This window comes from Salvelinus fontinalis, chromosome 14 (genome assembly GCF_029448725.1).
Source record: "Salvelinus fontinalis isolate EN_2023a chromosome 14, ASM2944872v1, whole genome shotgun sequence".
Taxonomy (NCBI): Eukaryota; Metazoa; Chordata; class Actinopteri; order Salmoniformes; family Salmonidae; genus Salvelinus; species Salvelinus fontinalis.
The window spans coordinates 46,560,227-46,584,812 of record NC_074678.1 but is presented as its reverse complement, the minus strand read 5'-3'; the positions used below and the strand labels follow the sequence as shown (position 1 = coordinate 46,584,812).

General features: G+C 41.1%; 3 protein-coding genes across 3 annotated transcripts in view; all 3 read left to right on the top strand.

The window, feature by feature from the left end:
* The window catches only part of frem1b (Fras1 related extracellular matrix 1b), a 64,411-nt gene extending 62,550 nt beyond the window's left edge, over positions 1 to 1,861 (top strand). The window contains exons 34-36 of the mRNA XM_055862087.1: positions 656 to 774; positions 946 to 1,031; positions 1,130 to 1,861. Of these exons, the coding sequence (XP_055718062.1) occupies positions 656 to 774; positions 946 to 1,031; positions 1,130 to 1,347 (423 nt within the window). The 3' untranslated portion in view covers positions 1,348 to 1,861. The remainder of the gene's footprint in view (positions 1 to 655; positions 775 to 945; positions 1,032 to 1,129) is intronic.
* A 297-nt stretch (positions 1,862 to 2,158) lies between these two features.
* LOC129811008 (ATP synthase mitochondrial F1 complex assembly factor 1-like) lies at positions 2,159 to 11,623 on the top strand. The gene is made up of 9 exons (XM_055862085.1): positions 2,159 to 2,410; positions 5,893 to 6,001; positions 6,251 to 6,304; positions 6,516 to 6,578; positions 6,697 to 6,747; positions 6,866 to 6,913; positions 7,294 to 7,389; positions 10,366 to 10,473; positions 10,834 to 11,623. The coding sequence occupies exons 1-9, from the start codon at positions 2,190 to 2,192 to the stop codon at positions 11,011 to 11,013; spliced, it is 930 nt and encodes a 309-aa protein (XP_055718060.1). The 5' UTR covers positions 2,159 to 2,189; the 3' UTR covers positions 11,014 to 11,623.
* Positions 11,624 to 12,024: 401 nt separating this feature from the next.
* LOC129811009 (ras-related protein Rab-3B-like) lies at positions 12,025 to 23,127 on the top strand. Its single transcript, XM_055862086.1, has 5 exons — positions 12,025 to 12,473; positions 13,236 to 13,460; positions 20,012 to 20,130; positions 20,642 to 20,766; positions 21,470 to 23,127. The coding sequence occupies exons 2-5, from the start codon at positions 13,236 to 13,238 to the stop codon at positions 21,658 to 21,660; spliced, it is 660 nt and encodes a 219-aa protein (XP_055718061.1). The 5' UTR covers positions 12,025 to 12,473; the 3' UTR covers positions 21,661 to 23,127.
* The last annotated feature ends 1,459 nt before the right edge of the window (positions 23,128 to 24,586 follow it).

Genomic DNA, 24,586 nt, shown 5'->3' with positions numbered 1-24,586 from the left:
ATGCAGGTATACATCGTATACCCGCTTTCTTTTCAGTGGGCATTGCATATACTCAATTCTTAATCCCTACTGATGCGTATCAAAGTAGTGTAGTGAATGTATTACAATTTAGCAATTATGTAGTACAATAGAGGATGTTAACCCTAAGCCAACAAAAACTGAAGAGATTAAATCAGAACACCATTCAAAATAACAATATAGTTATCATAATTTGTATATTATTATAAGAATTATTGTATAAATCCTTAGCCCTTCTCTGAAGGCGTAGAAAGCCTATTGTTCCCCACTGTGTTTGGGTTAGTAATCATTTGTAGAGTGGCTCTATTTACCCTCAGTATGCATTTTTAACTATTTTGAATGTCTAGAGAATCCATATGTTGTTCTGAAATATGAACACAGAAATACTGAACATTTTGAACTCTTATCACGGTGGTGATTTGGCAAAATTGCAATCGTGGTCTTGAATTGGACACATTTTTCTTGACTCGGTCTCGGACCCCTTGTCAGCCTCCCGGTCTCTGTCTCGACTCGATCTCTCCCCCGCCTCCGGTCTTGACTCAGACTTGATTTGCTCTGGTCTTGAATCGGTCTCGAACACAGCACTTTTTAGAACATCCATCCATTCATTCTCTCTTTCCTTCCCTGTATGGCCCAGGCTGGGAGGTCAGTGAGCACTTCCTGCCCCACGGGTTGGAGCCACTACAGGAGGCACTGCTACATCCTGAGCCCTGGCGTGGCCAGCTGGAGCAGTGCTCAACGGACCTGCGCCTTACTGTAAGGAGAGCTGCATTACATGTACTACTCATAGGCCCAGGTTAAAAGTAGTAAGCTACTGCTATATAAGGAATGTCTTTAGTAGCCTCTAGCCATTCTGTTGGTTCTGGAGGATAGGTGATCCACCTATGCATTAACTACTAATGTTCTGTTTTTAATGCTCTTTCTAAGGTTTGACAGCAATCTAACAAGTGTCCAGTCGAAAAAAGACATGGCTTGGTTATGGAAATTTGCTGGGAAACAGGCCTTTTGGATCGGTAAGGGGAACATTGCTACATTCTCTGTTCGCAAATTATCTTACAGCAGAACACAGAGTTGTATATTTTCCTGAATACTTGTTTCATATGTTTTATAGGCCTGTCAGGCAGCCCGGGACATTGGACCTGGACGGACGGCAGATCCCTGTCATTCTCCAGACTCAAAAGGGACCGAGCCCAAGAGCAGCGGCCCGAGAGTGCTGCCTCTAGATCCACGTGTGTGTTAGCCCAAAGCCAGAAAACATGGACACCCATGACCTGCACCACGGCACCAGAACGCAGATACATTTGCTCTTCGCCAGCACAGAATCACTGAAGAGGAATGTGGATTACCACACTTAAAGGGCAATACCAACACAAATATTGGCAATATTTTATTTGGGGTAGTGTGCTATAGATGTTTAACTACAGTAACTAAGCACAAGCTGAATCATTGATAGTGTCAGCTGGTTTTCCAGGGTGGTTGAAGGATACCTACTAGTTATTGCATGTCGATAGAGAGTTTATTCATCATCTGAGAATCAAAATATCACATGTAAAGGACTATCCAAGTAAAGTGAGACCCAAATATACATTAGTTATTTTATGGGGGAAAATGTCAATGTAACTACATTACCCTTCAGATAAAAGATAAGCCATATACTGTAAGTGGGTGCTATTCTAGAGGGTGGGTGGGGTTAGGAACTCAATTACTGTAGTACTACATTGTACTACATTGTACTTCAGTTCAAACACCGAAAGGTTTCAGTTAAAAAAAGATGGTCTCTGACATTATTTACAGTTTACCTTGAAGCTGCTCTGTAAATTTGTTCATAATAAAAACCTTGAATCTTCTAAAATGTGTTTTCACCATTGCTACTATTCTAACATACTCTGTGCATGTATGTGCATTACTGTTGCATTCCAAGCTTGTTTTGATGCATTCCAAACTGATTTTGAAATGAATGCAAATGTTTTAGAAAACTGTTGTGTTGTGATTTGGGACATTTTTGGATTGAATTAAAATGTTCAAACCACTTGATTAACAAAAAAAAGACAAACATTTAGGCATATCCATATAGTTATATGGGCCTTTCTCATTTACTGTGTTTGACACACACAGAACAGGTCCTCGGAACGGTTTTTCATTTGACAGTGTTTCTTCACGGCGCTTTATTTATGTGCGACAACGACGAAGGAAATATGGCGGCGGCCATGGTGCAAATGTCTTGTTTGTACCGTGGGATGCTAGCGGTCAGGGCAACTGGAATACGACCGCTCATCCCAGGTCTGGTGCCGTCGCATTTTAGAGCATTTTCTGTGAAGAAAGAGAAAGAGCCGGAACTGGAAGACAATCCATATTATAATAAATATCAGGAAAAGATAAAGAAACTACGAAAGTAAGCGCAAAGTCAAACGCTAGCAAAGATTAGTTAGCACCAGGCGAATATGCTTGTCACTGGATAATGAACAGGGAAATTAAATACCCAGGTGTAATAACCATGGGTAAGACCTGGTGACCGTTAAGTATTGCCCTACTGTGTTAACTAGCTATATATGTGTATGTTATGTAACGGTATGTATGTACAGTTGAAGTCGGAAGTTTACATACACCGTAACCAAATACATTTAAACTCAGTTTTTCACAATTCCTGACATGTAATCCTAGTAAGAATTCCCTGCCTTATGTCAGTTAGGATCACCACTTTATTTTAAGAATGTAAAATGTCAGATTAAAAGAGAGAATGATTTATTTCAACTTTTATTTCGTTACATTCCCAGTGGGTCAGACGTTTACATACACTCAATTAGTATTTGGTAGCATTGGCTTTAAACTTGTTGAACGTGGGTCAAACGTTTCAGGCCCATTCCTCCTGACAGAGCTGGTGTAACTGAGTCAGGTTTGTAGGCCTCCTTGCTCACACACGCTTTTTCAGTTCTGCCCACAAATTTTCTATGGGATTGAGGTCATGGCTTTGTGATGGCCACTCCAATATCTTGACTTTGTTGCCCTTAAGCCATTTTGCCACAACTTTGGAAGTATGCTTGGGGTCATTTTCCATTTGGAAGACCCATTTGCGACCAAGCTTTAACTTCCTGACTGATGTCTTGAGATGTTGCTTCAATATATCCACATAATTGTCCTGCCTCATGATGCCATCTATTTTGTGAAATGCACCAGTCCCTCCTGCATTAAAGCACCCCCACAACATGATGCTGCACCCCGTGCTTCATGGTTGGGATGGTGTTCTTCAGCTTGCAAGCCTCACCTTTTCTCCTCTCAACATAATGGTCATTATGGCCAAACAGTTTGTTTCATCAGAGCAGAGCACATTTATCCAAAAAGTACGATCTTTGTCCCCATGTGCAGTTGCAAACAGCAGTCTGGCTTTTTTATGACTGTTTTGGAGCAGTGGCTTCTTCCTTGCTAATGTCGATATAGGACTCGTTTTACTGTGGATATAGATACTTGGTACCGTCAGGTGTTTGGAAATTGCTCCCAAGGATGACGCAGACTTGTGGTTTTGATTTTCCCATGGTGTCAAGCAAAGAGGCACTGAGTTTGAAGGTAGGCCTTGAAATACATGCACAAGTACACCCTCAATTGACCAAATGATGTCAATTAACCTATCAGAAGCTTCTAAAGCCATGACATCATTTTCTGGAGTTTTCCAAGATGTTTAAAGGCACAGTCAACTTGGTGTATGTAAACTTCTGACCCACTTCTGACCCACTGGAATTGTGATACAGTGATAAGTGAAATAATTGCTGGCCAATCAGATTGCTCAGATGACCGAGTCTGCAGTAACGTAGCAGGCGTAAAAGAAAGCTACGGCAAAATGTATACTGTGAGATTTTAAATCAATGTCTAGAGAGAGACTGTCAACGAATACAGCAACGAGCTGCTGTTTTTATGAGTGAGTTCATTACATTAACATTTAAGTCATTTAGCAGACGCTCTTATCCAGAGCGACTTACAAGTTGGTGCATTCACCTTATGATATCCAGTGGAACAAAGTTCATGTTTAAGTTCTTACTCAGCGCCGTCAACACTTTGTATTCAACGCTTTTATAGGTTATAAAAAACATGTTCTTCCTACTTCCACTCGCGCTACAACCAACACTGCAGCTGTAATGAATGATTAGGAAAGTGTATTGATATTATTAGCGGCTTGGGTCTTTTTTAATATCAAGGAATATTTCACTTTCTCGGTTAATAGGAGTGACATGAATTTGTGCCTGAGGCAGAAATAATGCGGTGCGACTCGAGTTTCGCTATCAGCTGGAAGACGGTGCCCCTTTTTGGTCAGTGTCAGTGGAGGAAAGGGAGAGCGGGGGATGTTGAGACATGGACCCTCAGTCTGCTGCTCTCCCTCTGCTGAGACTGACCATCTGATGCAGGCACCATCAGCCCAGTAAAATAAAAAAGCAAATGATTTAAACGTATGCTCACTCAGATGTTGCTTCACAAGTAATACAGTAACGGATCTATTACTGGTGTAATCATATAGCCTACCTCAAATTTGAAATATATATATTTTTTAAATGTCCCGAACAACACTGCATTGGCAGGTAAATTCAAGCAAAGCCAGTATGCGGTGATAATGTGTTGGGCCCATAGGTTACTGCACAAACCTCATTGCAGCAGTACTGTTTTTAATTGGTTATTGTTGCATAGGCTTACATTTTTTAAGTCATGTTAATAAAAACTCAGTGCTGTAGACCTCGGCATGCATTTTGACTCCGAAAGTGATCTTGACTCAGAAAAGGTTGGTGACCACTGCTCTAGGCTGACCATAAGCTCTCAAACTCTAGGTGGCATTTTTCAACCATTAGCTTCGCCCACGACTACCTCAAAGCAAGTTTATTTATATAGCCCTTCTTAAATCAGCTGATATCTCAAAGTGCTGTACAGAAACCCAGCCTAAAACCCCAAACAGCAAGCAATGCAGGTGTAGAAGCACGGTGGCTAGGAAAAACTCCCTAGAAAGGCCAAAACCTAAGAAGAAACCTAGAGAGGAACCAGGCTATGAGGGGTGGCCAGTCCTCTTCTGGCTGTGCCGGGTGGAGATTATAACAGAACATGGCCAAGATGTTCAAATGTTCATAAATGACCAGCATGGTCAAATAATAATAATCACAGTAGTTGTCGAGGGTGCAGCAAGTCAGCACCTCAGGAGTAAATGTCAGCTGGATTTTCATAGCCGATCATTCAGAGTATCTCTACTGCTCCTGCTGTCTCTAGAGAGTTGAAAACAGCCGGTCTGGGACAGGTAGCACGTCCAGAGAACAGGTCAGGGTTCCATAGCCGCAGGCAGAACAGTTGAAACTGGAGCAGCAGCATGGCCAGGTGGACTGGGGACAGCAAGGAGTCATCATGCCAGGTAGTCCAGAGGCATGGTCTTAGGGCTTAGGTCCTCAGAAAGAGAGAATTAGAGAGAGCATACTTAAACTACACTTCCTGAGTTAGGCTTGAACACAGGCTTTTGGAGCATGATAGATAGTGACTGAGCACAGGTGGTCGCATCTGGTCTTATGTAAACAAGCGCTGTTACATGAAGATAGATATAAGCGTGTGGGAACTCTAACCCTTACCCTTTCAACGTGTGTATCAATTTAACCTTTTTGTTTTTTGAAAATGTATTCCCAACTGACATGAAAGATAAGGTACTTTTGCTTCCAAAACTGTACCGCAATCATGCGTGTCAATGTTCAGATTTAGCGTCTGGGCTCTTAACAAAACACCCCGGTACAGAAGAATCCTTCGTCCAATGACTCTTATGTGTAATGGATCTGCGTCATGATCACGGGCTACGCTGACCTGTACCTTAGTTTTGAATTTACACATTTCCTAACCAGAAGTTATTTCATTTTTTTTTAGTGCCAAACCTCAGGAGTTCAATGCTCGGCTGGAGAAGCGAATTGAAATCAAGAGGGAGCCTCTTGGACACTCTAAACAAGCAGAGTTTGTCAAAGTCATGGAGCAGGAGGTAAGTTAATACAGAACATAATTTTGTTGGGTGTAATCATAAAGCTTAAACATTGTCTGTTAGGCTACCCACCGTTGCTTTGGGGTGCGTGCATCCTCTCCCCTGTTGTAGAAGTCTTTACACTGAAAGACTGCGAGTCCATAGATGTAGCTTTGACAGCCTTCGTACCAATATGCTCTACACCAATGTAGGGAAACACTGTTTGATTGACTCCAATTTGATATGTACCAAATCTTACCTTATTTGCAGTTGGAGAAGCGTGACAAGCAGGCTGATGGTTCAGGCAGATTCACTAAAGACAAGGTGAAAATTAACAAATGCTGTCCTCGATAGCATTGTAAATTGCTGAAGAGAATGTGGAACGGCATTGATTGATACTATTGACATTATTGGATTGCATTTGTATACAGCTTTTTACAAGGTTTATGAGCCCATTACTTGTTACCCATGTATGAGGGTAACTCACCCCGTACACCTGGGTGATCCCATTAACATCTTTTTTGTTTTTGCAAAGACCCTAGGATCTATCCTCAACTTGGACTTGATCCGGGATAATTCAGGAGAAGAAATTGCAGAGGTATGGGTATTTACATATTTGGAGATTAAATGTCATATCTAGGTAAAGAACCATGTTATTTTTCATGTTCTCATAAGAGGAATGAAACATATGTTTAACTTTCATTCTCTGTTTTCAGCTGTGGGGGCAGTATTATGCCACAAAAGACACCATCAGTGCTGTCATACCAGTAAGTTTGCTATTTTGTCAGAAAACACTTTTGCCAGTAATTTGACTTGCTTTGCATAACTATTTATTGACCTTAACAAATGTTTTCTTGTAATTGCATAATTATTCCTCCATTTTAGGCTCACATTTTTGAAGTAATTTTCAACCGAGCTAAGTCGAACCCCGCGGTAAGAATCTCACTGCTCAGTGTCTATTAGAACTGTGCTGTAATATGTCAAAATATTTGATGACAATAAAGTGTGTTTGCAATGACATTGCATACAAATTGGCAAACAAATTCTTTGCCAATTTGTCTGGCATAATGACTAAAGTCAGAGCAGATGTGATTGTAACATGCAATAAAGACCACTTGGTGGCAGTATTGCTCCAATAAAGAATGCATTTTATTATTTTGAGATGTTATACTCTCGAGTTCACAATTGGAACTTGTTGGTTGATGGTCGCAAAGCAGAATGATAGTCATTTAATGTCAGATAGTTTAGTAAAGAAACAGTTGAAAATAGACAGCGGTGATGATGATTACAATCTGTGACTCCCCTATCTCCAGTTCCTGTATGCGTTACCCCAGAAGGAGGGCTATGAGTTCTTCCTGGGCCAGTGGTCAGACCACGAGCTCCATTTCACCTCCCTCATCAATGTCCAGGTATTATTCAAATATCCCAATGGATGTTAATATTCAATTACTTTCTGAGAAATAAATGTGTGTATTTTTTGTAGGGGTGAAATGCTTTGTCTAAAATGAAATAAAAGTATTTGTCTGACTTTGCTACATAGCCTACGGGGATAAACCATTACATGAATATGTTTATTAAACAGTTTTATGATTGTTTTTATGAGCGCCCCATACAAAAGACGCACTGGTATCCTACAACCGAGGTAAAGTTGTTTTTACATTCAAGACATTCAACAGACATTCGCCAAAAGCCATTTACAAATGTAAAATTCAATAACTAATTCACTGTTTGTCACAGAATCATCAAACTAGATATTATGTATTCTATAAATGTCTAGCATACTTTTAGAACATTTGTTTTGAATACAAATTCCGGTTTTGATTTTATAGAAATACATGAAATCTATAAATGCCATTTTTAAAGCTGTATAAATCAATAAATAATTATTCATTTGTCACAAACCTCAAACTAGGTATGATTGATTATGTAAATGTCTAGCATACTTTTACAACATTTGTTTTGAATACAAATTTCGGTTCAGATTTTATAGAAATACACCAAATGTATAAGATGCCTATTATAGCGGTATAAATCAATAACTAATTCACAGTTTGTCACAGAAACATCAAACTACAGTTGAAGTCGGAAGTTTACATACACTTAGGTTGGAGTCATTAAAAGTCGTTTTTCAACCACTCCACAAATGTATTGTTAACAAACTATCGTTTTGGCAAGTCGGATAGGACACAAGTAATTTTTCCAACAATTGTTTACAGACAGATTATTTCACTTATAATTCACTGTATCACATTTCCAGTGGGTCCGAAGTTTACATACACTAAGTTGACTGTGCCTTTAAACAGCTTGGAAAATTCCTGAAAGTGATGGCATGGCTTTAGAAGCTTCTGATAGGCTAATTGACATCATTTGAGTCAATTGGGGGTGTACTTGTGGATGTATTTCAAGGCCTACCTCCAAACTCAGTGCCTCTTTGCTTGACATCATGGGAAATCAAAAGAAATCAGCCAAGACCTCAGAAAAAGGATTGTAGACCTCCACAAGTCTGGTTCATTCTTGGGAGCAATTTCCAAACACCTGAACGTACCACGTTCATCTGTACAAACATGAGTACGCAAGTATAAACACCATGGGACCACGCAGCCGTCATACCGCTCAGGAAGGAGACGCGTTCTGTCTCCTAGAGATGAACGTACTTTGGTGCGAAAAGTGTAAATCAACCTTGTGAAGATACTGGAGGAAACGGGTACAAAAGTATCTATATACACAGTAAAACGAGTCCTATATCAACATAACCTGAAAGGCCGCTCAGCAAGGAAGAAGCCACTGCTCCAAAACCGCCATAAAAAAAGCCAGATTACCGTTTGCAACTGCACATGGGGACAAAGATTGTACTTTTTGGAGAAATGTCCTCTGGTCTGATGAAACAAAGCTTGGTCGCAAATGGGTCTTCCAAATGGACAATGACCCCAATCATACTTCCAAAGTTGTGGCAAAATGGCTTAAGGACAACAAAGTCAAGGTATTGGAGGGCCATCACAAGTCCCTGACCTCAATCCCATAGAAAATTTGTTGGCAGAACTGAAAAGGCGTGTGCGAGCAAGGAGGCCTACAAACCTGACTCAGTTACACCAGCTCTGTCAGGAGGAATGGGTCAAAATTCACCCAACTTATTGTGGGAAGCTTGTGGAAGGGTACCCAAAATTTTGACCCAAGTTAAACAATTTAAAGGCAATGCTACCAAATACTAATTGAGTGTATGTAAACTTCTGACCCACTGGGAATGTAATGAAAGAAATAAAATCTGAAATAAATCATTCTCTCTACTATTATTCTGACAAAACAAAACATGAATCTAGGACATTAAAACACTGGCATAATTATCAACAACATCCATTCACTTAAAATATGTCTTAAAGTATAAATACCCTTCTATATATACACACACACACACACACACACACACACACACACACACACAGTATATACGTACACTACCGTTTAAAAGTTTGGGGTCACTTGGAAATGTCCTTGTTTTTGAAAGAAAATATATATTTTTTGTCCATCAAAATAACATCAAATTGATCAGAAGTACAGTGTAGACATTAATGTTGTAAATGACTATTGCAGCTGGAAACAACTGATTTTTAATGATTTATCTACATAGGCGTACAGAGGCCCATTATCAGCAACCATCACTCCTGTGTTCTAATGGCATGTTAGCTAATCCAAGTTTATAATTTTAAAAGGCTAATTGATCATTAGAAACTCCCCTGGAATTTTCACTCAATACAAAACTTGTTAAAGGTTGCTAGACTTTTACAGAATAAATCATATGAAGTTTGATGTTTCTGTGACAGTGAATTAGTTATTGATTTATACTGCTTTAAATGGCATCTTATAGATTTTCTGTATTTATATCAAATCTAAACTGGAATTCTTATTCAAAACAAAGATTGTGAAAGTATGCTAGACATTTATAGAAAAAAACATATCTATTTTTATGTTTCTGTGACAATCAATTCATTAGTTATTGATTTTTACCATTTTAAATGGCTTCTGGCGAATGTCTGTTGAATGTGTGAATATAAAACCATCTTTACCTCGGTTATCCTACACACGTTTCACACTTGTTGTTATTGTCAGTCAATCAAAGCGGTGTTTCCCCCAAACACATTTCTTCTTTAAAACACATGTATTTCAACTATCCGGATATCCGAAAGAAAAAAGAACATGATATTCAAATAGATAGTATAGATCAGGACTCTCAACCCTGTTCCTGGAGAGCTACAGTCCTGTAGGTTTTCACTCCAACCCTAATCTACCACAGGATGGTATCTCTCCAGGAACAGGGTTGGAGACCCCTGGTATAAATGATATACTACTATATTGTATAACACATGATGTTTTCCTGACCCTCTCCACAGACCATGGGAGAGCACGCCCCCAGTCAGTTGATCCTCTACCACTACTCAGACTTGCAGGAGGATAAGGGTGTAGTGCTCATGACTGCTGAGATGGATCCTAAGTTTATGGTAAGTTGTTTCTAACAAGCCACCGTACATGGTGCAATGCAGTTCCGCTTGATCATAAAGATGTTGAAGTCAGTGTTTGAAATCAGCAGCAGAAGAATCCAATTATGCATATGCTCCACGTGCAACTTAACCGTTACCCATACAGTCTAATCAGACGTGTATACAAACAGCACATTAATAAATTATACCAACAACTGTGCTGTGTGAGATGGTAATTGGTCAAGTATTTGTACTGTAGATTCCAATGTCATTTTACCTATGGTATTTTGTTTGCTTATTACACAGTAGTCATCATATATAGCTTAGCTATTTGTTGTGGTCTAAGTAGAGGAAAGCTTTTAACGAAACACTCTTTTGCAGACCGTACATCTGGCTCAGTGCTTGGCCAATCAGGTGCAGCTGTTCTACGGAACCCAGCGGCAGGAGACCTTCCGATTGGTGGAGACCTTTAACCACAAACCAGCCGACTTCAAACACATGGCAGTGATCGCTGAGTTGGAACAGAGCGGCATCAATCCTGCACTCACCTCTGGAAACTAGATCTAAGAGTTGTCGGACTGTAAAATGATGCTCCAATTCACCACAGGATTGGAATCGCCAGAGGACGTGGTCATTCGTTTGGAGCCTCTTGCGTTTGTGGGGGATAATGGATGAAGTCTGTTGCTTGGGACTTATGACCAGGTTGAGCAGATTCATCAGTCAAAATGTATGCTAAATTCCTGGGCATAGATGATGTAATGAATCAGTGTTATTTAATCTTATCAAAGCCTTAAATGTTCTTCCTCACCTCGTCCCTGTCAATCTTACAGTTGCACTTGACAGTAGTCTCATCTTCCATTTTTAGGGCCTAGGTTACATCCCAAAAGGCACCCTATTCCTTAAAGAGTGCATTGAATTTAACCAGAGCCTTATGAGCCCAGGTCAAGGGTAGTGCACTAAAAAAACAGACTAGGGTGCCATTTGGGACGCTGTCCCAGTGTTTTATGTTTTCCCATCGAAATATGCTTGTTATTTTTGTGTACAATAACTGCAGGAATTTTGCTTTCAAAACATAAGGGACTGTACAATGAGATTGTGTACATACCTATCTAGCTTTGTGGTTGACACATGGATGAACTGTGTAATACAGTAAAAAGAAATGGTTAGACAATTTGCCTCCTTTCTTTTATTATACTGGTACTACATGGTTACATAGTTGTTACTTGAGCGATCACTAGTGGTCACATGTTATTCACCTGTTGCGCTCTTTATACCTTGTAATCAATTAGAGGTATTGACAATACCATACTGTCCAAGCGGGGTATTCATAACATGCAAATGTTGTACGGTTATGACAATGCAGATATGATTTTCTGGTTGTGTACTTTGCACAATCAAGGTAAACAACATTGTGAAGTGATTTACTGCAACTCAGACCAGTATAAATGTATAGCTATGTTTTTACTGGTAGCCTGCCTATTTCATGTAAGCTAATATAATCAAAACCGTGCTATTTCCTGTAATTCCGTTATGTGGTCTGATAGGCGTCTGTTCGTACAGAGGAGTGCCGGTCTACACATTTGCTCCATTCCATTCACAGGAGTTTATCTTTACGATGACTTTTTCTTTACATAAGGAGGTACCGACACTAATGCTAATTGTCCTCCCTCTGCAGAATGACTGCCGAAAATGGTTATGACGGTGAAGTGTAGAGCAGGGTTCTCCACTGGCGGTGGTTTTATTTGCCCCCACCCCCCAAGTTTGAGGAAAAATAAAAAAATATGTTGAATTTTCATTGTTGGACATAAAATAATTTAAAAACACCAGGAATAAGCTCCAAATGATTCGACCCCCATCACATGATTTGATAAGCTACAGATCAAGACAGAAGCCGATTCATATAGATAATCAAGAAGTGTTTTGCCAACGAGTTGACTTGTCAGGTGCATACAGCGCAGTTCAGTCGCGGAACCAACGAAAGGAGAACGGCGAGAAAACAACCACACAGAGAAGATTTAGAGGTAAGAAACATTTAATGTCTTGGTATTTTACCGGTTATCCGTATACTTTTAGAATTACAGCAATAACTATGGGTCGTAGTCTGACAGCAGTACCATATGACCAAAGACAAACGTCGAATTAGCCTATGTATTTGCACCTGTGCCTTAATCGTAACGATGGCAGCAGTTCGATGATGGTTTCACAAGCCTACTGTATACAGACATGGATGTCTATGGTTTCTCTGAATGAAGATGCCATCTCATAAATGTTGCACTTAGTTATAGCTTTAGTCGTACGTTTTGAATAGCCTGTGTGTGTTTTGAATAACGGGCCACACCTGCGGTTTAAACCTGTTTTCAGTGCCAAGCATTTGCACTGACCATCCATTTAGCCTACATACATAACGTCAGTCGACTATCACATGAAAAATGCACTAGCACATGTCTAGACATCACTGTCTGATAATATATCCAGTTAACAGTATTGCATATTAAAACCCCTTTTTATTCATTATATAATATATAGGCTATCATAATAAAGGTACAATGCAACATTCATTTTTTTCCCATGTCATGACATTTCTGAGAAATCTGTTCGAGAAGATGCCCCAACAGATAATCAAGATGGTAGAAATGTGGAGATTATAGCCCGACTATAATAGTCCTGAAACCATGGTTTCCTCTGCAAAGGCATTCATTCTTGAGTGAACACTTCCCTCCAACTCCTTTTGACTCATCCACCCATCTGTCTGCACACATGATCAATGCTCCAATGCTCCACAGATGGCGAAGGCAGACCAGCGCTTTGGGCAGAGAGATGGCTCCGACCAGAACTTTGACTACATGTTCAAGCTCCTCATCATTGGCAACAGCAGCGTGGGCAAGACCAGCTTTCTGTTCCGATACGCCGACGACTCGTTCAGCAACTCTTTCGTCAGCACGGTGGGCATCGACTTCAAAGTCAAGACCGTCTACAGGAACGAAAAGAGGGTCAAGCTCCAGATATGGGTGAGTAGTTGCAGTTGCTTCTGTGCCATTCAACCCAATCTATTCTCTAGCCTGGGCGCCATGCTGTTTGTGCCACCATGCCTCTCCTTGTCATGCCAAACATAACAATGAGTGACAAGGAGTTGACGTTACAGCACAAACAGATCACGCTATATATTCTCACCGGATGGAATTTGAAGATACTCTAATGCTATTCCATTCTATATCTACGCCACTACGAATGTGCCATGTGGTGGCGCAGGTGTCGTTCAAGCTGTCGTTTGTTTGTCACCTGTTTGCGGACGGTCAGTGGGCTTGATAAGACCGCACAGGAGGTAATGATCCTGTTCCAGTCAACCCAGGGCCACTCTATATTGTCAGTCTACATAAACTGTAGTTACATGCTGAAAGTCCACTGCTCAAGACACAGTGCTTGAGTGCACCGTGCATAAGGACTATAATCATTATGCGCCAATACACACAGGATACGTAATCATGTTATTATGTGCATGATGATTACATTTTGTCCTTTTCCGGGTACGCTTTGTTGATCCACTTAGCGTGTTTCTTTGGCTCGAGCTCCACGTTCACAGTCGCACCCAGTCCTTGTGACTGTCTACAGCCGTGACGATGTCATTACTGTGCTACAGATAAATGAAATAAGCAGACAGTCATCCGCAACGCACACGGACACACAGATGAGTCAATCAAACACACATCCGCCCTGTCTGTCGGATGTCTCAATTGTAATGCTTCAGGCTCGGACAATCTTTCTCCTGCAGGCCCAGGGAGAGAAAAAAAGAGGCAACAGAAGCTTCTGGTGAGCCTGCATCATCAGGCGATGATGGTTGTCATGGCAGCAGCTCTTCACACTACTCCCCAACAACGAGATCCTGCAGGCAATTATAGTGGCCCCTTAGGGTGAGCGGGTAGAACCCACGGAGAGTACACAGGGACTGATGGGGGGGGGGGGGGTGGTACAGAAGTGGGGGTCTAGGCAGACAACACTGGCAGAGTAAATTATAATTTGTGATAAGCAGAGAGTGGTAATCAGCGCAGATTGATCCCGTCTTTAAATGCCTGGCTGGAGGTGTAAAAATAGAAGGCAGTGCACTCACACTGTGCACTCAAAACAGCTGCTGCGCTATTGATGTTTGCAGCAGCAACAACAATCTAGCAAAAAGCTACAGTAATAACACTTGCTTTGTGATAGCAGATAGCGAGCTCCACTAAAGATGGTTTAATGAACCAATAGAATTGACCAAAACTGCAAGCCCCACTCATCTGGCACTCCAGGCAGGCTAGAGCAAACGGTCAAAGTATTTGAAAGATTTCAAATAGTATTTTGAACCCAGGTCTGGTGGAAGGTGGCCACACATCCAGACAAATGTGTGATTGCGAAGTGGGATGCGGCCTGCTGCAAGTTGTTTTACTTTCTCGGGGGTAAATGTGTGGTTGTTAAGGTTACCGTATGCTTGCTTCCCAGTCAGTTCGCTCATATGTTGTGACGTTTTGGTTTTCGGCAAATCCTTCCCGAAGGAACTGTATGTGAAAATCCCCATTAATTACATGAGGACAAAGTGCTGGGCTGTTTCCTACATGTTTCTGCTTATGTGCATTTGCCACACGAATGAACAGAGAGGCAGTGAAATGGCAACAAATCAGCATTAGTGCAAAACAAGCTTTCCATATTTAGATGGGAAGAAGAAACCCCACAGCCAATTCCATTCTGAAATAGTTCCATTTGTAAAGATGGAAGCGCCCATCGGGACTATGAGATATTGACGCCTCTGAAAGTCACTTTAAGATTTAGACGAGGGGAGATCAGTGGACATGTCTTTGGGATCAATATATGGGTTAGATTGAGTCTTTGAGTGGCTTATTATGATTAGGGAGATGTTTGTGTAGGAACCTGGTCCCAGGTCTGTATTTTGTTGTGTTGGTTGTATGACCATAGGAGTTGGCTATATATCACAAATATCACCCACTTACACATTCAAACCTCTCCTTCCCTTACAGTTAAATAGCCAGGACACAGATGATGTCAATTGGTCAGAAGCATCAGATGCCGTGTGTGGGTCTTTCTATAAACTAGTGAGCATTTCCTAATTAGGACAGCTTGTTACAGAGTTCTCTCATCATGCCTGTACACAAACATGCACTGTAGGTCCTACGACAAGTTGAAAACACACTCGCACCAAAGATAGAGAGACACGACCCTCCAACACCATTCTGTTTCACAAGGCAACCAGAAAGAAGGAGCTGGCTGTCGTTGGCTACCCCTCCAACCCTCTACGCCCTCAGTTTGAGAGGCTTCCCTCTGGCCGGCGCTTCAGAATGCCCATGGCCAAGAAGAACGTGTTCAAACGTTCATTCGTTCCTTGTGCTGTTGGACTACTAAATGCAAAGTCAGTTGAATCGGTATATGTACTTATCTATCTAGTGCAGTTGGGCCAGTGGTCGTTTGTGAGGGAATGTATTCATGTCCTCTATGTTGTTAGTGGATGCAACATGATGGACTGACTGGTTTAAATGTGTATGATGTGAGAATGTATGTGTGTGTGATTCGTTTAATGGAAGTTGATGCCAAAGAAAAATGTCCATCCTGGATGGACAATAAAGTTTATTCTATTATATAGGTCTTTTTTTTATTTATTTTTTTACCTATGTTTAACCCTTTGTCATGGTTGGTGTCTTGGCGGAGTTGTCCAAAATCGTGTGACATAATACATTACTTTTCTGTCTTTGCATTTATGGCAGTTTAAGTTGTTGTACTATCATATATTAAGCATTAATCAGTTAAATTATGGCTCATTCGTCACCCCTCCTCTCCCCTGTAACTATTCGTCAGGTTGTTGCTATAAATGAGAATGTGTTCTCAGTCAACTTACCTGGAAAAATAAAAAATAATTATATATACTGTATATATATACGGTACTGATACATTGAACTTGAACCCTGTAAGAATCCTGGATCTAGATCTCGGAAATGCAGTGTAACTATATAACATTTCTTGTCTTCTCATGTTAGGGGGTGAAAACACTTTTCATGGGCACACAAAGACAAAATAATACATGTGATTACAAAATCAAATGCTAACCTAAAGAGTCGCCTTACCTTGATACTTAAAACCTAAATCGATACTATCATTAAGGTGGTTCTTCAATAATTATGCATAATACTTGTTGGTATCCAGCGGCTTAGTTACGCAGTGACATCGTCATCTGATCCAGGAAGGATTTTTCCGAATGACAGTCAAGTGACGAACAGCTGTTGTGATAGATAGCGCGTGCCATGCATCAACAGCCCAAGTGCTGGAAAAAAAAGGTGTTCATGAGGAATGTGCAGAATATTTTGTTGTCTCATGCGTTACGCCGGTGAGACAGTTGTCTGGATCCAATATCTTTAGCGAATTGATGTTGATCATCTGTTGTTGTCTGCTTGATTTACAGCAGGGTCTCATTAGATTTAACAGAGAAAGCATCAAAGTAATGTGTTCATGTTTTCATAGGTTTTTGTGCCTCGGTTTGGACACCCAGTCTACTGTGCGCAGTTGTGTAGGATAGACTATTGTGCAACACCCAGCGCTATTCCTATGAATTATTCTGGATATAATGGCTAAAATTGACATAGCCTAGTGGGCTTATTCACAATATGATCTGGTAATGAAATAAAATGACAAATACATTTTGTTTTCCATGTTACACCTGCAATTTTAAACAATACAAGGGGCTTGAAGTAGCGTACTTGAACTTGAATTTGGAGCGTATAAATTAAAGTACTGGAATTGGCCTAATTTCCTCAATTTGGTGCTTGAAAAAGGCCTAATAATTATTGTAGTCAATTTCTCCGGATCAGTGATTGACTTTTTGATCCGATTATGTGAGAGATGTGGCCACTTTCGTGTGTTTCCCGCCGCTTCAATTGAAGGGTGTTGCGCTACTCTTGTGGTAATTATGAGGACGACAACATCTGATGCTGGCTTAAATTTGTCTTTCCATGCACATTTTTCCGTTTTAAAAAAGAACCTGGTTTCTGGTTACTTTCTCATCATGAAAATAGCAATGGTGAGATTCAAATGGTGAGATTAATGCTACCGTTATTCATGGTTTTATTATGTGTGCTTGCATCGGCCACATAGGCTGCAGAAAAATCTATTTAGTCAGGCAATGTCCACATTTTTCTCACATTTTTTAGAATGTAATAATAATTTGAAATATCAATGCATTGGCAAGGCCTAAAAAATTTAATATTCATAAAGTGGCCTACTTTATTTATTTATTTTTTATACTTTTTGCATGCTTTTTGGGGGGAGGTGGGGTTCTATATTAGGCCCTATAAATACAATTATATAAATTATACAATTGTATAACACTGAGGTTCTTGAAAATGACATTTACGTGCTTGAAAAAGTCCCTTCAAGTAATTGAATTTGACTTCCCAAATGCCTGTATGAACCTTGTGTAACAGTATAACTTTAAACCATCCCCTCGCCCCGACACGGGCGCGAACCAGGGACCCTCTGCACACATCAACAACAGTCACCCACGAAGCAGCGTTACCCATCGCTCCACAAAAGCCACGGCCCTTGCAGAGCAAGGGGCAACCCTACTTAATGTCTCAGAGCAAGTGACGTAACTGATTGAAATGCTACTAGCGCGTACCCGCTAACTAGCTAGCCATTTCACATCCGTTACACTCACCCCCCTTTCAACCTCCTCTTTTTCCGCAGCAACCAGTGATCCGGGTCAACAGCATCAATGTAACAGTATAACTTTAAACCGTCCCCTCGCCCCGACACGGGCGCGAACCAGGGACCCTCTGCACACATCGACAACGGTCGCCCACGAAGCACGGTCGTTACCCATCGCTCCACAAAAGCCGCGGCCCTTGCAGAGCAAGGGGCAACCCTACTTAATGTCTCAGAGCAAGTGACGTAACTGATTGAAATGCTACTAGCGCGTACCCGCTAACTAGCTAGCCATTTCACATCCGTTACACTTGCTTAAAGGATCTCGGACTATAAGTGGAGTTATGGGTGAATTTGCCAATATTCACTTTTATTCCTCTACGTACACTTGTGGAATATCATGAGAATCATTTTTAATTTTTGATTCAAACCATTTTGAAATGTTCATCTCAATGTCACACATTGGCCCCATTATTTATAGATTACATGGACAAGAGGGCGGATGATCCAAGAACAGCACTCCTACTCTGAGATGCTTGATACACCCCCCCCCCCCCCCTCGTTAGCAGGCCGACCACATGTACTCTGATCTTTAATTAAATGATAAGTGGCAAGCCGAGAGCTCAAGCTTCTGTAGTAAGTGTGAAATCGCAACTTCCACACATTTCACATGTGCCATTGGTTGCAGTGGAGGCTAGCGGGAGGAGCTATAGAATGATGGGCTCATTGTAATGGCTGGAATGGAATTCATGGTAGAGAGTCAAATGTGGTTTCCATATGATTGTTGTGTTTATTACCGTTCCATTGATTCCATTCCAGTCATTACAATGAGCCCGTCCTCATATAGCTCCTCCCACCAGCCTCCACTGATTGGTCGAGGTGAGAAAGGCTTGATCTGTAATTTTCAACATCCCAGTCGTTCTCCTGGTATTTCACAGATGCATTGTGTGTCATGTGATTTTGCCCAGGCAACAGTTCCTCACAGAGAGGTATACTGTAAGCTTAGATTTGGAAGATACGAGATAAGCATATTGCAGTCACTTTCCATCCAAGCCTCCCTTTTTCCTCAACTCCTGCTAAGATGTCTTAATCTCCCCTAGCCATAATCAGTGTTTCTGTCAGAGATCTGTCTCCCGATGCAAACAATGATGCTAATGCCAGTATCTGTGCCTTTCATATACACAGGAAATGTAAAGGTAACTGCCAAAATAATGGAAACACTTGAGTAAATGAGGGATACAAAGTATATTGAAAGCAGTTGCTTCCTGAGTTAATTCAGAAATGAACATTCCATCATGCTTAGGGTCATGTATAAAAATGCTGGGCACGAGTTGTCACTGAATGGTTTGATGAGCATGAAAACGATGTAAACCATACGCCTCGGCTGTTTTAGTCACCAGATCTCAACCCAATTAAACACGTATGGGAGATTCTGGATCGGCGCCTGAGACAGCGTTTTCCATCACCACCAACAAAACACCAAATTATGTAATTTCTTGTGGAAGAATGGGGTCGCCTTACTTCACTAGAGTTCCTGACACTTGTAGATTGTATTCCAAGGTGTATTGAAGCTGCTCTGGCATATGATGGCCCAACACCCTATTAAGACACTTTATGTCTGTTTCTTTATTTTTGGCAGACCTGTAGAAGGCTATGGAACTGGGAATTTGTGTTAGCAAATGGCTTATTTCTAACATGCAATTTTCTCTGGTAGACAGTGGTTCTTTAACATAGCACAGGGTCCTATTCATTAGTGAACACCCTGTTTCAGCCTGTTTGCTTCCGTTTGGTTCCTAGTGAACACGACTCATGTAAAACGTTCTTCTATCATATGATGATATATCAATGGTAGTAACAATACGTACGTATGCCTGTCCCCTAGGATACAGCAGGACAGGAGAGGTACAGGACTATCACCACCGCCTACTACCGTGGAGCAATGGGTTTCATCCTCATGTATGACATCTGCAACGAAGAGTCCTTCAACGCTGTACAGGACTGGTGAGTGGTCTAAGACACCAGGGCTGCATCTCAATACTTGAAAATGGCTTCCTTTGCTGATCGCCTCCTTTCATTACTCACCACTAGTGAAAAGACACTGATTGGAGAAACTTGGTGTGTGTGTGTGTGTGTGTGTGTGTGTGTGTGTGTGTGTGTGTGTGTGTGTGTGTGTGTGTGTGTGTGTGTGTGTGTGTGTGTGTGTGTGTGTGTGTGTGTGTGTGTGTGAGCCTGTGTGTGTGTGTGAGCCTGTGTGTGTGTGTGTGTGTGTGTGTGTGTGTGTGTGTGTGTGTGTGTGTGTGTGTGTGTGTGTGTGTGTGTGTGTGTGTGAGCCTGTGTGTGTGTGTGAGCGTGTGTGTGTGTGTGTGTGTGTGTGTGTGAGCCTGTGTGTGTGTGTGAGCCTGTGTGTGTGTGTGAGCCTGTGTGTGTGTGTGAGCCTGTGTGTGTGTGTGTGTGTGTGTGTGTGTGTGAGCCTGTGTGTGTGTGTATGTGTGCGACTGTGTGTGTGTTTCAGGGCTACCCAGATAAAAACCTACTCGTGGGATAACGCTCAGGTCATCATGGTGGGTAACAAGTGTGACATGGACGAGGAGAGGGTAGTGCCCGCAGAGAAGGGCAAGCACTTGGCTGACCAATTAGGTGAGTTAATTGGTGGTGTTAATTGCCTTAAATTGCACTCTGAACTACCATACTGTCATCCAGCTTCTGTAATATCTGGCATGCCTGTGGGTGCGTTAGCCACGTTTTCCTGTTTTGCATGAAATTTGAATTAAAACCACACTGACGCATTGAGGTGGTGAACAAATGGCGTCTACTCTAGTCAAGTTGGTAAAACCCTGTAAAGACTTATCCCCAAGGGCTGTATAAGCAAATCCGCATAAGTTCTTCCTATAGATGTTACTAGCAGTGCTCTAGTCTTGTCAAGAGTTGGCATGCAAACCAGTCTACACATTTAATGTCTATAATGTGTCATGTCTGTGCCTTGCAACCCCATGTTGTGAAGGCATGCTAATCCCTGCTAGCTGTTTCATTCAGTCATCTTCCTGAGACCTACTGTCACTCCTGGAGCACTATGCTAGCTTCTTGCATTAAACGTTAGTACAGTTGGCTAAAGTGTGACTACTGTTTACGAGTATCTTATTGAATCTTAAAGCGTGTTGGTACATGGAACACACAGCATGGTACACTTGCATAATATCCAGTGTGCTGTGTACTCATCTAGCTCTGGTCCAGGGCGTTAGTACTCGTTCCTCTACTAACTTGGTAGAGGAATACGCACTAACGCCCTGGACCAGCGCTATGTACTCACCAGGCTGTATGTACTCGTCCTGCTTGTCTGCAGGGTTCGAGTACTACGAGGCCAGCGCCAAGGAGAACATTAACGTCCGCCAGGTGTTTGAGCGGCTGGTCGACATCATCTGCGTCAAGATGTCCGAACGAGTGGACGTGGAGCCGCCCATGGCCCCCAGCATCAAGACCACAAGGCTCACCGACAAGCCCGCCCAGCTACCTCAGAAGTGCACCTGTGCCTGACTCACACTTATAGGGCCGAGTCAAGCCATGCCGAGCCGTGCTGGGCTGGCCTGGATCCACCGTAGTTGCTGGGACCGTGCTGCAAAGGACAATGTGAAAAGAAAATGTTCAGAACAGTGCAGTTCGAGCCGGCCCTATAGTGTGAAATAGGTAATACTGATTTGGTCACCCAGTTCTCCCCTAATACACTTGCCATTCCACTACTGGTCTTTTCCTATTCTCTGTTATTAAGCTATTACAAGTTCCACCAACCTCTTTCCAAAGGTAGCTCTCCATACAATATATTTCATGACTGCAAGCTCCCAATAACTACTACTACTACGATTACTTTTCTTTAGCATTACATATCTTTTTCACCCCTATAGCTTTGACCTCCAGCTGGTTCAGAGGTCAGAGAACCTTAAGCAGGGTTATACAGGTAAGCACAGCACTGCCTCTCTCCTCCTCCAAAACAAAAGTGGCTTCACCACCGCACAAAGAAACACACACAGCTGTTCACGTTACGAGTTTACACGGGTGAGGAGATAAGCCTCGATAGCTGCAGAAGTTCCCGGGTCATTTTGTCTCGTGCTCTTGACCGTCCTACTAGCGTTTCGCAAGCACATAAGCTAAGACAAACGAACGCAATCTGCCCCGTTCATTTTTCATTCTCAACGATATGAAGGGAGTAATAACACTGATAAAACGAAACAAGATGGCCAATACGTCTTGCACCACCAACACTAAGCCAATGCCATGTTCAGGGTGTTCTGACATTCTGAGGGACTATAACGTTCTAGAATAAAGATGTTCATTGAAGAGCACACCCTTTTCCCTCCTTACCCTTCAGCTAATATAATCTTGTAGCCGTCATGTAAGCCATGTTTACAATGTTTATTTCATGAACGTGTGCGTTTTAGAAAGCAAAGCATATACTGTATAATTGAGTGTTCAGTTGTAACGGTTTTATTAGTGTTTGATGTATCTTGGGCAGATGTGAAATCTTTAAATCATGTAATGTCAACTGAGACACATCGAAATACTTTGTGAAATGGGATAAAATCTGAAAATATTGAATAAATGTGTTTGAAAAATGATGGATTATAACCTAATGATGACAATGTGAAACATACTTTGCCAAATCTTTATGTATCGCATAGTAGCACGTTTTTATGTGTAACTTCCCACCATGTGTATTTTCAGTTTTTTATTGAATTGCTAGATTTGCAATAATGCTGACAATGTCTTAATATAATTATTTTCTAAGTAAATTAGTAAATTATAGAGTTAGAATCTATAATGGTGTTGCTGAATTTATTTTTATGCTGTATCATGGGAAGAAATATAGACCATTTATGTAAACGTGTTACAGTAAACTCCTTGAACAAATGGGAGAAAAGCACAAAGTGATTGTACAAAATATTGTGAATGTTTGTATATTATAGGTAGATGCAATTTAGTATATTAAAGCACAAATCTTTACTTGAATTCCTTCATTTTATTTATGGGCTATTGAAGTCTGTAATATTGGTTAAAAAAATATACAACTCTGATCTAATTAAGCAATAAGGCACGAGGGGTTGTGGTATATGGCCAATATACCACAGCTAAGGGCTTTTCTTAAGCACGACGCAACGCGGAGTGCCTGGACACAGCCCTTAGCCGTGGTGTATTGGCCATGTACCACAAACCCCTGAGGTGCCTTATTGCTATTATAAACTGGTTACCAACGTAATTAGAGCAGTAAAAATAAATGTTTTGTCATATCCGTGGTATACGGTCTGATATACCAGCCAATCAGCATTCAGAGCTCGAACCACCCAGTTTATAATAGACCGTATATCACAGGTATGACAAAACTTTTATTTTTACTGCTCTAATTCAAATCTAATCAAATTTTATTTGTCACATACACATGGTTAGAAGATGTTATTGCGAGTGTAGCGAAATGCTTGTGCTTCTAGTCTGACAGTGCAGCAATATCTAACAAGTAATCTAACAATTCCACAAAAACGACCAAATACACACAAATCTAAGTAAAGGAATGGAATAAGAATATTTCCATATAAATATATGGATGAGAAAAAAAATTTTTTGGCTGTATGTAATAACACTTAAGATTTTCTGGGCTAACAATGTAAGAAATAATACATAAAAAAACAAAATACTGAAATGTTTCCTAAGGACGAGAAGCGAGGTGGCCCTCTGTCTGTGCCACGTTGGTAACCAGTTTAAAATAGCAATAAGGCACCTCGGGGGTTTGTGCTATATGGCCAATATACCACGGCTAAGGTCTGTATCCAGGCACTCCCCGTTGCATCCTGCAATAGAACAGCCCTTAGTCGTGGTATATTGGCAATATACCACACCTCCTTGGGTCTTAAATATGCCACGGCTGTCAGCCAATCAGAATTCAGGACTCAAACCACCCAGTTTATACATGTATTTATTTAATGACAGGATCATAGAATTAGAAGGAATCATTCTAATTATATGGACAGAATCATCACAATAGAATTCTTATTCTTAGGACCGAATCATCACTGTTATTTCAGATTTTTGTTCTGATTGTCAGACAGACAAAGATCAATGTCAAGCGGGTGAAGTGACATTTTTCTTGTCTATTTCAATTAACCCCGTCATATCACACCTGAAAAATAATCATGAATTGGTGGTGTTGTGGAAAATTGTGGTGAGTATATTTCAGGGGCATATCGCGGATCAATCATGCACTTGGATGAAATCCGTTCATGCAATGTCTGAGATAATCCCATCCAGAGTATGTGAAGATTTGTGAAAACGCGTACACACACACACACACACTTCACCTGCGTATAATTCTGCTCAACCGTGTGTCCTTTTTTCTTCGCTGAAATGTTTTGCACCAGTCTAACAAGCAAGCATTACTGTATGTCGTAAAATATATTTTCTGTTTGAAGCAATCAGA